The sequence below is a fragment of the Rhamphochromis longiceps genome, linkage group LG3 (assembly GCF_057381845.1).
Source record: "Rhamphochromis longiceps isolate RC_006_pf linkage group LG3, R_longiceps_female_GT1.1, whole genome shotgun sequence".
NCBI classification, from domain to species: Eukaryota; Metazoa; Chordata; class Actinopteri; order Cichliformes; family Cichlidae; genus Rhamphochromis; species Rhamphochromis longiceps.
The window spans coordinates 51,623,641-51,636,902 of NC_140559.1; the positions used below are offsets into that span (position 1 = coordinate 51,623,641).

Below are 13,262 nucleotides of genomic sequence, written 5' to 3' on the forward strand. Positions count from 1 at the left end.
ATGAGGCTGAACAAAAGCGCCACTCTATATTTAAAACATGACAAAACGTGCAAAATCACCCACCTTTGGACTTGTAGCAGGGCACAGTCACCAGGCACTCCTCTTTGATGTGCGGTTTGGTGGTAGGGTTGCAGCCTCCGGCGTGCAGGCCACGGTGATCGATGCATAACACCACCCTGTAGCGCAGTCCCTGACCACAAGTCACTGTGCACTGGGGATGACAGGACATGCAGTCACAGATAGCAAGCATATCAACCTATTTTTCCATGTGTTAATTCCTAGTAATAGGCTTTTCTCATATTTGATAGAAAGTCTTTGACTCAAGGGAGGTACAGAAAGAGTCCTTCCAAAATCCCAGCAGCTCTCTGCTCGGGAGCGAACTTTGTCTATCCTCTGCCAAAACAAGCATTTTAAAGGCAGAGGGAGAATGTGCTAGATAAACAACATCCCAGGTTTTTAGGAGGCCACAAATCTGGCTCGCTACATTTCTATATGAGCCCATTCAACTGGTGAGGTAGAAAATTTCCCAGGAGGAAGATATATACAACATTTATGGTAGGATTGGTTAATGTAACAGCAGCTCTAAGAATTAAAGCAAAATAGCTAAGCTGACCAGGAGGGTTAGGTTGATCCAGATGCAGTGCCTTGATCATTTCAATGTGCAATGGTTCAGAAAGGAAATTTATTCAGAGGGATCACACTGGCTGCGGTGTCACTGGGTTTTTGTATGTTGCCCATTCGGAACACATCATATGTTTACAAGCCTCATAAATACACCACATACAAGACGTTACATGACAGAAGAATTTCAACAGTAGAAATGTTCACATACTGGTGACCACTCCTGTGCCAGCCAGGTGGGACAGTCAAATGTGTTGCAGGGCTGCAGGATAGCTGTTTTGGGAGAGTAAAGACACTTCCACTCCTCTGTGGGAGTGATGGTCCCCTGCATGTCCTCCTCCACACACGATACCAAGCGACTCTGGATGCCCCCGCCGCAAGAGGTGGAACAGGCCGTCCAGGGGCTGCTCTCCCATCTGACATCATGAAAGGTGACATCATAAAGTGACTGACGGTTATTAGCAGATGTCAGGATTTGTATTGTGTGCCTCTGTGTGTTACTAGGTAGTCGGGCATGTACCGAGGCAGGGGGTGGTATTGGTCATATGGCATAATTTCCTTGTAGCCGTCACTAAAAAGTCAGAAACAGTAAATTAGGGTTTGCTTTCACAAAAAGTCCAATTTAATCCTCTTTAAGTTCTGCTTTCCAACCTGTCCAGGCACAGCTCCATGTTGCACTCCTGCAGTTTGGGTTTGGGTTTGACATTCTCCGGGTAGTAATGGCAATACTGGTCTACAACCACCCGTCCGCTCCGTAGATCATAGCACTCTGCTGAGGTTAGCTGGTAACCTGCAGGCCAGCAAATATCAGAGACCATCAAGAGAGATCTAGTAGGACAACGATTCAATAGGCTTTTAATAAATATCTGTGAATTAAACGGATCCTGTTTTTAAACCAAACCTGCTATCGGTCGAGTGAAAATGCTGCAGGCTGCTATTGTGATTTTCAAAATGCTGCTTACCTCCACCGCACGTGACGGAGCACGGGAAAAAGTCGGTCTCTCTCCAGCGGTGGATGATGGGCTGGTAGTAGATGTACTGGACCACGCTGTCTGTACCACCCGTAAACTGCACCTACAGAAACGTTGTTCAGATATAATCAGCATTTCTTGTCATCACTATCAGTGTAGCGGGTGACTGCAGTATTTACACTGCACGGCTCACACTTTCCTTCTCATTAGACAGATTAAAAAACAGATTTTTTTAAAGATAGTGTATCAAACTAAGAGGCAAAGAGAGACTCATCCTGGGCTTCTTGGGGTGTTAATTGAACTTTGTTGTAGCCATGACAACCTAATAGGGCTGCTATATAGAATCAAATAATTTGTTAAAACTGACTTTGCGTCCACAGAATTTTAATTAATTGATTTATTTATTTAGCCTTAGTTTTTAGTGATTAGCTTTCTTTCTTAACACTTTCCTGATTTAAAAAAAAGACCTTATTGATTAAAAATGAATATGGAAGTGCCAAACAAACTGCACTGCAGTTCCTGTAATCACTGACTGAGGCTGGTTCCAGTAGTGAGCTAAATTACACAGATGGCCCTCTGTATGGTGAAAAGTCCAGCTTTAAAAGAGAAATAGAGATGTTTACAGCTTCCCTTTGGAAGCTTTGGTCTCAAGAAAATAATATTCACCCTGCAATACTTCACTTTAATTCACTTTAATTATTGAAACAACAAACTGCCGTTTCTCATTGAAACTGATGTCGTTCTGTAGAAATTTTGCTTTATGTACTGTGTTGGAATTACCAAACAAGGGAAGCACTAAAAAAAGAAAATATGGGACTAACCAGTGTCTCACCCTACTCGGGCTCCTAGCATGTATGAACATCCTAAGTGACTTTTTTCTTGAATTATTCTCAAGATAATTTAGAAACTTGACCTACGTTTCGTTTTGTAATCATGTTGTACAATGACATTGCCCATGTTTATCTGCAAGACACAAGGCTCCATGTGGAGAAGGCTCTATAAACGCAACATGCTCAAAGAATTTGGCCTTTGGAAACCTAAAGTGTACATATCTGCACAGCTACTAGCTAAAATATTATAATGAAATCCTCTTAAGAGACAAAATAATTCATAAACTGCTGGATCAGAGGAAACATTTTCTTAGAGCTCTGCTTTAATAAAATAAAGAATAAAGGCTGTTTTAATAGATTAAGAATTAGAACAGTCCTTATTTTAACAGAGTAATAGAACACAATAATAGAATAAGTACGTCCATGTCTGTCCGTGTTTTCTTAGCCTTTTATTTCATTTGCTTTGAAAAAAAGCCCAAAGACGCATTTTAGCAGCAGCACGTATAAATCAGACTTGACGACCGCTCTTTCGTATTCATGTATTTACTGTGGAAAGACTGTCTGGCAACTTTTTAATGTGATTTTCCATTTGTCCAAACCTTTTTCCAGCGGAGTGATATGAGCTGGCTGTCCGCCTCGTGACAGATTCGAAAATTATCCATTTAAAGCTTCTCAGATTTCGTTCTCGACAGTTCCTTGTTATTGTCCCATCCCGACTTGTGTTTATGAGGGAGGAAGTTTTCGCAGGCTCGTGGCTGTATAACCTTTAACGCCCACTCACTTGCCCTAGTCTGGGAATTTGTGCTCACATGTGGGCCTGAAGCAGAAAAACACGTCACAGCCACTGTGGCACGTCACTGCTCGTTGTATTAACTAGGCTTATGCGCTGTTATGTAATAACACATTTCTAATCAGATTTTTTGGAGTTATTCAAAGTTTGAGACTTTACCGTGAGTCAAGTACAAGTTTCAGTAAGCGGCACTTACACCACAGAGGAGCGGTGAGGAGCTCGGAGGCTCTGAATGTTTGTGCTACTGTGTGAATGCATGGCACACAGCTCAAACACATTTTCAAAGTGAACAATTGCACAAAAAGAATTGTTTGAATTTCACATTTAAAAGAGTCACACTCAAATATCTTTAAAACACATGAAATCAAAGCTGCTTTAAACTTTGCTGCTGTGAGACGTTCACCAGGAGTTCATGCGAAAAAAATAAAAACTGGCCGCACCACTTTCAGGAGATTGCATGACAAAAACAACAGTTTTGACTCAAACTGCACCAAAGACACCAAAAAGGGAATGAGGGTGATTGATTTGCAAGCACGCAGGTCTGCTGAGGCGCTGCTGGTTTTAACTTCCTGTGAAGAAAGTCAGAGAGGTGACCCGTTTATCTCCCCGGAATTTCTAAAATTATTATTATTATTATTTTCTTTTCTTTTCTTTTTGCTTTCAGTGGTGCTTTTGTCCACTTGATGAATTACCATTCGGTTTTGGTGCCTGAGAAAATTTACATTAACATTTAACAAGTAGTGCAGTGAGCTGACTGGAACAATTTTGCATTAAAGAAACCAATGCAGAGCCTGTTCTAGAAAACATATCTGCAGAAAATCATGGCAAGTTTTCAAAGAGGACATCTACAAGGATGGATTTACTGATTGCAGAACAGGGCAATTGTGGTTTGCAGCTTTCTTCTGACGACTTCTTCGAATATAAATCAACTAAAGCAAGCGTGTGGCTGGGAGGGTGATGACATTTTGTATTAGTAGTAATTTGTGTCGGGTCCTCGTTTTTTCATGCAGATTCAAAGACCTGTTTGAGGGTCAAAACTTGGGTTTTGAAGCTAAAGTTTAGGCTGGGGCTTGTATAAATATGCTGGTTAAACTTAACAGTAAGGAATGCATTGATGTTAATGAATGTTCTCACAAAGACAGCCAAATATGTCACACCCTGTTTCACCTTGGTAATACAAAACAATATTTAGAGAAAATATGAGATCTGTCCTTCCTCAGGTCCCCGGCAAGACACCCGTCAAGCCTGAAGTAGAACAGATGGACAATTCGGAAATTTCTCAAATTTTTAACAAGATGATGACAAATACTGGCTGCTGTAGCCTGAAAGAAAAAGAGATGTGCATTAATGTCAGCGCTTACTTTGACTGTGAAGTCAGCTCCGAGTGGGCCAGTGATTCTCAGGACTTCTTTATCTGAAAGTTTCTGGTAGTCCACGGTGGTGTTCTCTATGTAGTACTGCCCGGGTCTATCCAAGACCAGTTCATCTCTTACCCCCTGTAGAGTCTTACTCTCCATGTCTGAAGGTAAAAAAAACAAACAATTAAAGTCTCAATATGTGCAAAGAGAAGACAAACAGGTGTGGCCACTGCCTGCCACAAAATCTTTCTTTTAATTTTTACATTTTTTTTATATTTTATGAGTAAAGTTCTTAAGTTCTGGAGCTGTGATTAAAATGTTGATCACAGACCCTTCAGTCAGACCCAGCGACACACAAAGAGCTCAGACTGGGTGCTGTGGTCACTCTATCACTGTGATGAGGCTAACGTAGCCAGCATGCTTTCCCCTCACTGACCTCACTTTATCCCTGTCTATACAGGATCTTGTGTAACTTCAGTGTTGATGCTTAAAGAAAATAAAAAATACAGAGATACATGGGAACAAGTGGTGACCACCAGGCAACACATGGTTACAATCAAGATGCCGGAGGGCAAAATGGATAGGGCGGGTGGAAATATCTAATGAAAAAGCTGTCCATTCAGAAGATGATCTGGAAACTAGCCACTGAGCAAAGGACAGGCACAGAGGTGAAACATTTGTTATCCATTTGATCCGGTGAGGATTTGATGCCAGGACTTTGACATCAGTGAATTTCCCTGGAAGCCTTATGTCTTCTCAGAGCCAGAGCAAAGGGAAGAAACACGTATCTCTTCTGGTTAGTCTGCTCTGGGCTACTTTTAAAACGAGTCTTTATTAGAGAGGCCAAAATGTAATATCTTTTGGAAATCAGAGTAAAAGATCGATCATAGATTGCTATTAGTGTGAAACATTCATTTCAAGGCCTGCCAAGTACGATCTTCTGTTTTCTGTTATGAAAATGTCACCACCGTGTCTGTTTCACTGTTTTTGCATCGGAGCATGCTAAAAACATAACACGCCGTGCAGAAAAGTCAGAGCGGTGCGGTGAACTCATGTTCAGTGTGTAGTATTTGACAAATGAAAGAGCACTGCCAAACACAGAGATCATGCTCAGCTGTTTTGGATGGAAGGGCACCCTGGACCTACCAGGACTTACACAAGTGATCCGGGCCTTTCAGGATCAGACGCACGTGACGACTCTTGTAAGGGATGGTGACCACTGTGTCCTCAGCTTGAACAAAAACAAAGAAACAGTACCAATCACTACATCAATATATGACACAAATGCTAAAAACGAGCGACTTATGACTCAGACACGCTAGAGTAGAAAAAGGATGGCAACCTTCTTGTGACTAGGAAAAGTTGGTGGTTGCAATTCATTTCAAAATAGTGCAATCAGTTGCAGCAACTAGCTAGTCGCTCAGACGTGCAACACTTTCAGCCTCGAGGTGATTGAGGAGGTCCCATGGTGAGATGCAACTTGTCTCCAAACAGTTGCAGTCTGACTGGAATTGATTGCAGTCACTCTCAGACAGAAAGTTTAGAAAATATCTGCTGTCTAGTTTATATACGTAGACAGATTGTCAAGATACTGCAATCAATCTAGGCTGGTCTGCAACAAATCCAGAAGTTGCAGTAACAGAAGTTACTCTGAAGACGGCGTCTGACTGCGAGCGGTCACAGACATGGTTCCCATCTTCAAAGCAGCTATTTTAAAGGCATGGAGGCAGGTATCCCAAGCTGTGTGCCCTGCTGATTGGGCTTAGTTATAACTCTTGTTTATAGTCTGTGTGGTGAACAAGTATATCTGCTCGAGGACCTCTTTAGCTCAGCAATTACTTCTTTATTTAATAAAAATTGTAAAAAAGAGTAGCAATTCTTTACTTTTTCCTGAAGAATGCTGGGATTTGTAGTGTCCCCGCACAAGCCTGCAGGACGAGCCATCTCCATTGCAGACTCCACAGTTGTCCTCGGTCGCAGTGCTTCCAAGCTCATGATCACAACCTACAATCTGGAAAACACAGGAAGCACGAAAAACTTTGAGACATCACAAATGACACGCACAGTCACCTCACTTTTAGAGCCTGAAAGACCTTCTACCTTCTTAGTTTTGAGGACAAGATAGCAGGGAAGATTTTCTGCAACAACACAAAAGTAAAGAGAAAGGATATGATATCATGAAGCACTCCAGCTGGTTCTGTTGGAGCTTCAGTACCATTTAAGTGTTACCATGAAGCGATTCAAACAACCCTCTGGTCTCCTCAATATTCATTCATTGAATTACTAAGACGCCATCCATAGTTGAATGGTGGATATTTCGTTTTGCAGTTTCTGTCAGCAAGACAAAACCAAAAACCGCAATATCATTCCAAGCATTGTAAGGGAGACACTTCTGAGTCTCTGCAGACACGATGCCCTGGGACATAATTCCATTCAACCCCAGAAAATGCATTGCAAAATATTTCCTGGGCTGTCAGTCAAACGCTAAATCTAAAGGAATACTCATTGGATATTCATTTGTAAAGCAGATGTCGTGATGCTAGTGCTGTAAGGTAGTCCACTGTGGTCCTCTTGAGATTTACGTCTTAGCTTTTGCTCCCAAATGCACGATATTGAAATTTGAATATTGAAAAAAATTGCGTACCAGTGTTGACAGGAGTACTGTACTGCGACAACATTAGAACCACTGGTCTAATACTGTGTAGGCTCCCCTTATTCCACAAACAGCTTTAGCCCATCAAAGTCTCTGAGGCTACTGCGGTATCAGACACACTGACAGCACATCGTTTAAAGACGGGGGCCTCGGCGGACTTGTTGGACTTGTTTTTCCAGGACATCCCACAAATGTTCACTCGAATTAAGATCTGGGGAAGTTCACACCTTGATCCTAAACCTATTTGAGAGTATTGTTGCAGGGGTGTAGTGGTCTGTGAAAATGTTTAAGCAGATTGTACATGTCAAAGTAATGCCACATGAATACCAGGACCCAAGGTTGCCAATCAAAGAGCTGCACAGAGCATCACACTGACTTCACTTGCCTTACTAGCTTAATCTAAACTTTTTACAACACACTGGGATATATTTACTTTGGAAGATCAACTTTTCAGTTATTTTTAAGGTGAGCTGATCTTAAATATAAGGATTTGCTTAGTTTACTGAAAAAAAGAAGTTTTTATATGCAAGTCCCACAAGATGTACATCTTGGCTTCAAAAATTAAAAGAAATAAACCAAAATTCTTGATGACTTCAAAGCAATTGAGGTTCATGACATGGTTACTGACCTGGCAGATACCACTGATGCACATGTCCAAAGACTCTGTGTAACAGCGTGTCCCATCCAGCACCTTGGGCGCCAGCTCCACCACAAGGCCTGAGCCCTTGGCTTTGCATTTGAGAGCACACGGGTTGTCTGGATCGTTGTATACCGGCAGCCACTCGTGGTACTGGTCCTGGTATTGCTCATCTGCGTGAGCTGAACACTGCTGGGCACGGAAATCACCGGCATCTGAAGGGCAATCCTGAGGGACATTAAAACATATTTAAAAATATTTTACATTCTTGAAAAAGGCAGGGCGAATGAAGTCTTGCATCTCTAAATGTGTATGTGGGAAGAAGACTGCTGCATGAAATTAGCAGAATAAATGGAAACAGAAGAAGTTTGATGCAACTTCTTACTTTCTCTCAAACAGCAAGATCCCAAATCACTGAATTACACCCCGTACCCATAAATCTTTTAGACACAATTTGCCATATCAGTTTTACTTCTTCAATAAAAACACTTGAAAGCTGTGTCGACATCCACGACACAAAGATGAGTGGGTTCAACTTACCACATTGCTGCATGTGCGATATTTGATATTCTGTCCTTCGCAGGTCCTACAGAAGGAAAAAAAATGAAACCATGGGTAAATAGGCCGTGGGAGAGAATGATAAAACAAACCATAACATGAACCAGTCATCATCATCTGAAGGAGCTGGTGTTATATCCAGTGACTCTTCCCTCATTATTCATATTGAAAATTATAGCGCTGATGTGGCAACCCACGAACATAAGTCTGTGGTGCGTTTGCAAAGCTTTAACAGCGTATTTCACACAAAGTAACTGTGCATAATTATCCAGTGGCACGCTGAAGATGACAAATGAAGCTGATAAAAACTGCAGTTCCTGAAATGACCACTTGAGGGTGGCTCACAAAGCATTTAAAAGACTGGAATAAAGCCCAACGACACAGAAGAAATAAACATTAACAGCCTTCATAAACAATTGTACAGGGCTACATTGTTTAAAATTGTTATCATTGAGACTTAAAGTTATCAAAGTTCTGAGCACGACTGCTTTGACTGAAAGGCAAGAACAGCAGCAGAGTGGCCAAGTAGTCTCTAGCTATCTGTTAGTGAACTGGACCACTGTTTGTGGCATTGGTGCCTTTTGAAGAACTTCAATGCAATTATTTGATGAATAATTTAACTTTCTGTGCTGCTAACTGTACTTACAACCTGCCCAGCTGGTTGTTGTTTGTGGATTTCCAGCACTTGCTGCATTAGATTGCACTGTGATGGACAAATTCTGCAAAACGCATAAAACTGTGTTATTTCTTTACCTTTTGCATTTTCATTTATTGGCTACTATATATGCCGATATAGATATAACAGCAAATAGCTATTATTTCCCCTGCAGTCAGGCTCTAGTTCAGTTTCCACACTCGACATATGTTCCTCCATTCTCTGCGATATGAATAATCTTTATAGACAATTTGACTTCAAGCTTATTACTTGTAAAAGAAAATCTCAAAAATCTAAAGCTTTAACACGAGTTTCACAACATTTAAAAATAGGAGCCCCATTTTCTCTGTGTGTCTGAAAAAATGCAAAGCTGCACGCAGTAGTAACGCAGACAGAGTAAAGCCCTCCAGCCTGCGTCTGCTGAACAGATTGGAGCAGTTTGGATCACGACTCCCTGCATGACAGTCTGCTTTGTCTCTGCCCAAATTATCGAGCTAACCACTTATTGAAAATGAGGATTTCTTTGTGCTTTGATGCAGAGTGATGATAAACCATTGATGGTGACTATGATAGGGCAATTATCAAAGACCCCAGTGGAAACTAATCAAATGGTATTCTTTTGGGAAGTTAAGAGGAATTCCAGTGTCACTGGCCCTTAGCTAATCTGGAATCATGATTGGAGACGTCACTGACTTTGGACTCAGCAGTGAACGAAGGCTTAAGGTTTTTTACAATGTTATTCCAGAGAATGGAGGGAGTGGATGTGGACCATGTGGCATGGCAAGAACATTAGAACCTGTGACGAATCCAGACGGTCCCCTCTGCCAAATCAAACAGTAGGCCATGGGGCCTGAACCCCTAACAAGAGACTTTCAAAGACCAAGAGTTGAGAGACAGGTAGCTAAGATCTGGATCAGCGTGGAAACTCACACTGGGACAAGCAATATATAAACGAGACATAAAGAGGCAAAGGGAATAAAATGAATTTCCCTTTTCATTTCCTTTTGATTTTAGAAGCTCTAAAGTGGAGGCTAAGCAGACGTAGGGCCAGGACATGGGATTCATCATGGCGTCATCATAGGTTAGGGAAAAATAACTCGGTTGAAATATCAGAAGTCTTGGAGCACATAAAACATAACTCACAAACTGTGACCCCAAACACAAAAAGACAACTACAGAGAGTGCGCTCATTAGTTAACTGCACGAGACTCAACAAAGACTAAAAGTACCATCTATAGCATTAAACAGAAAAAAGGAAAATCTACTGTAACCATAAAAAAATTGGGCTAGTATTGGATACGCAGTAAAATTCATCCAGCCCATAATGTCCATATATATGTCATCAACTCTTCTCGCAAGATTGAAAGTAATTGCACGCAGGGCTCCAAAACCCATGCCACAATATTGATACACTTGAGGCATGTGGGCACACAAAAATGTAGCTGATTTGCTAACGCCTAAAATATGCTCAAGCTATGAGCTCTGCTATTGATCAGTTTAGGAAAGCTAAGAGTTTACTGTTTATCTCAGGAGGATAACGAGAAGCTGAAAAAGATGGAACAAAGAGCATAACAGAGGCCAGAGTATCATGAGATTAGGCAAAAATATTGCAGTTGTCAGTGAAATTAATCATGATATATTTTGTCTTTTTATTCATTTGTAGGGCAGAGCTGTAGGTCTACTACTGTAAGGAATATTACTAAAAAGGATGGAGGTGTTAATAACACAGCATGGACCACACAGAGTGATTCCCAAGGCTGTAAAAGAGACATAATCTTGGTTGCTAGGCCAACCTTAATTTCACATTTCATTGCCCTGGAGAAATTTCACTTTCACCCACTTTTGCCTTTAAAAAGTTGCGGCATGCCTTCACAGCCTAATGTCACTTCATGTCACCCACTGTATAATTTCAGTACATACGTGACCGCATTGCTACAGGAAATATCTCCTGCCTACAGTTGTTGATATTTACTTCCCATTGGTGTCATGGTGACAAACGACACAGTCAAATTCTTTGTGAATTTCTTCTAAACAAAGTTGAGGTTGGATCTTTCTTTTTTTCTTTTTAATAACATGTACAGATTAATATTTTCCTGCCTAGTGCTTCATTAATATTGGAGCAGCACTTTTTCTTGCCATGACATCTAATCCATATGTTCACACTTGGATCCAACCAGCTATGCTGCTGTTAATAAAGAAGCCGGCGATCAAGTGCAGTAACTTGTGTGGATAGAAGTAATGAAGGCCAGGCAATCTGCGGATAGTCTGTACTTCTGCACATGCCCTTTCGAGAGGTTAACTAACTCTGGTGTGTTTTGCAGTAGCAATAAGTGCCCTGTATGTGCGTGTGTGCATTAAAAAGTCAGAGAGTTGGAATGGTATTGGTTTGGAGGGTGTTGCAGACCTATTTCCAGCTCCCTTTTCCAAAGAGTCACACACACACACACACACACACACACACACACACACACACACACACACACACACACACACACACACACACACACACACATACACAAGGGGCCTTGTGCTATGCTTTTTAATGATGCCGTTTGATCTGCTACCCGAGGCCAGGCTACGACTCCCTCATTCCCACGCAAGAGCGGGGTGAGGTGGGACAAGGTGGAATGAAGCCTCCTACCATTTGCTCAAGAGCTCCATACATTATGGCAACTGCCAGAGTTGGTAAACAAACCTGCCTGGACTTAGAGGAGGCGGAGAATGTACATCAACACATACACACGCTGCCTATGTCCCGTATGAAGCTCAAGCCCCAAACACCTCTTAACAAGTCAATTACTCCTGAGGTTTGTCTGACCAAAATATTCTGGGCAGGCAAAGAGAAGTGGTTGCTCCAGAGATCGTGAAATGAACTCCTCAAAGAGACATTGACCTCAATGTTTACAGTGCAGTACACGGGGGGTGGGGGGTGGGGGCCCTCTGGCACTTGTATGCTGCTCAGTCTTTTTGTCTAGTGCCAGTGCAGATGGATTCATGGTTGCAGACATATGAGAGCCTTTCACAGTACCTCGGTTGTGACCTCAAGAATGATGTGAGCTGTTCTGGCAGTTTGATCCTAGACTATTGCACTGTTTCATGATCTGAGTGACTAGTCCTGTCACTAGGGGTGCTACCTCTGCAGCCAGCAGCAAACGTCACTGGTTACCTTGAGTTGAGCAGCAGTATATTCTGGGAACTGTAAAACAGAGGAATGCAAGTGAAGTCACCCTGCAGCTATTTCCCAGCCTATAAATGTGACAACATTTCTAAGGAAAATGTACTGTCTCCCTTCTTATGTCCATTTTTCCCACTTGTTCCTTAAATTTGTTTATAATTGACCACTTTACCCAATGCACTCGGTCCCTGAGCTTTAATCTTGGAGCACTGTGGGTTAGCTTGAAACTTTACCGACCAGGTGACTCTGGCACAAGGATTAAGAGGTTCCTGATATAAGCCTGAGATGATGAGCAGTGGGAATCCATCCAATGCGGGACTCCGTGTTTGCACAGCCCAAATTCTGTCACATAAAACACTTATTAAAAGCGGCATGTAGTTTCGCAAGAGTCACTGATTGTTCTGCTCTGATCTGTGAGGAAACATGTTGGGGTCATTACTGAAATTCAGATTCCAAATGTCAATGATGAATTCAAGATTTTGGCTCACATGGCTGTCTAGACGGGTCCATAGTGGATCCACTCAGGGATCTTTAACAGTCATGTGTATTTTGAGCACTCCACTTACAACCCAAGGGAATGGAGGATTTGATTTGTGGGATTTACTCACACTATTAAAACCCCTGCCTAAACCTAAAAGCAATGATGTTGCATTTTGATGGAAATCCGTCCAACTTCAGTCAGGACTTTCTACTTTAGAAAAGGGGATTAGCTCAGATCACGTTTGAACACACGCTAACAAATTGCCGGTGGGATGTTTCCATTTTTCTGAGGGTCACTGAGGTTCTAACTTTCAATTTACAGCAAATGCTCTCCTGCTGTGATGTAGTCATCATTTAATGACTGCGCTATAAACTCAACAGTTACATCAGGCCACTGATTTTTGTTTTAAAAAGGCTCTTTATGCCCCTGCTTCTCATAATGATTGTTTTTTCTGGAATTTTTTCTGCATCCGAGATTTTTAGACCTGATATCAGTACAGTGTAAATGCTGCCCAAAGGATTGTAAAAATAAAA

General features: G+C 41.7%; 1 protein-coding gene across 4 annotated transcripts in view; it reads right to left on the reverse strand.

The window, feature by feature from the left end:
• Positions 1 to 13,262, reverse strand: part of LOC146675169 (ADAMTS-like protein 1) — a 102,992-nt gene that overhangs the window by 19,097 nt on the left and 70,633 nt on the right. For 3 of the 4 annotated variants that reach the window (XM_085400288.1, XM_085400286.1, XM_085400289.1), the window contains 10 exons: positions 8,401 to 8,446; positions 7,852 to 8,088; positions 6,455 to 6,581; positions 5,727 to 5,801; positions 4,574 to 4,731; positions 1,584 to 1,695; positions 1,273 to 1,411; positions 1,142 to 1,192; positions 833 to 1,037; positions 64 to 211 (listed from right to left, as the gene is read on the reverse strand). In XM_085400288.1, the coding sequence (XP_085256414.1) occupies positions 64 to 211; positions 833 to 1,037; positions 1,142 to 1,192; positions 1,273 to 1,411; positions 1,584 to 1,695; positions 4,574 to 4,731; positions 5,727 to 5,801; positions 6,455 to 6,581; positions 7,852 to 8,088; positions 8,401 to 8,446 (1,298 nt within the window). Of the gene's footprint in view, positions 1 to 63; positions 212 to 832; positions 1,038 to 1,141; positions 1,193 to 1,272; positions 1,412 to 1,583; positions 1,696 to 4,573; positions 4,732 to 5,716; positions 5,802 to 6,454; positions 6,582 to 7,851; positions 8,089 to 8,400; positions 8,447 to 13,262 lie in introns of those variants that run through there. The other variant, XM_085400290.1, reaches the window with a different exon arrangement.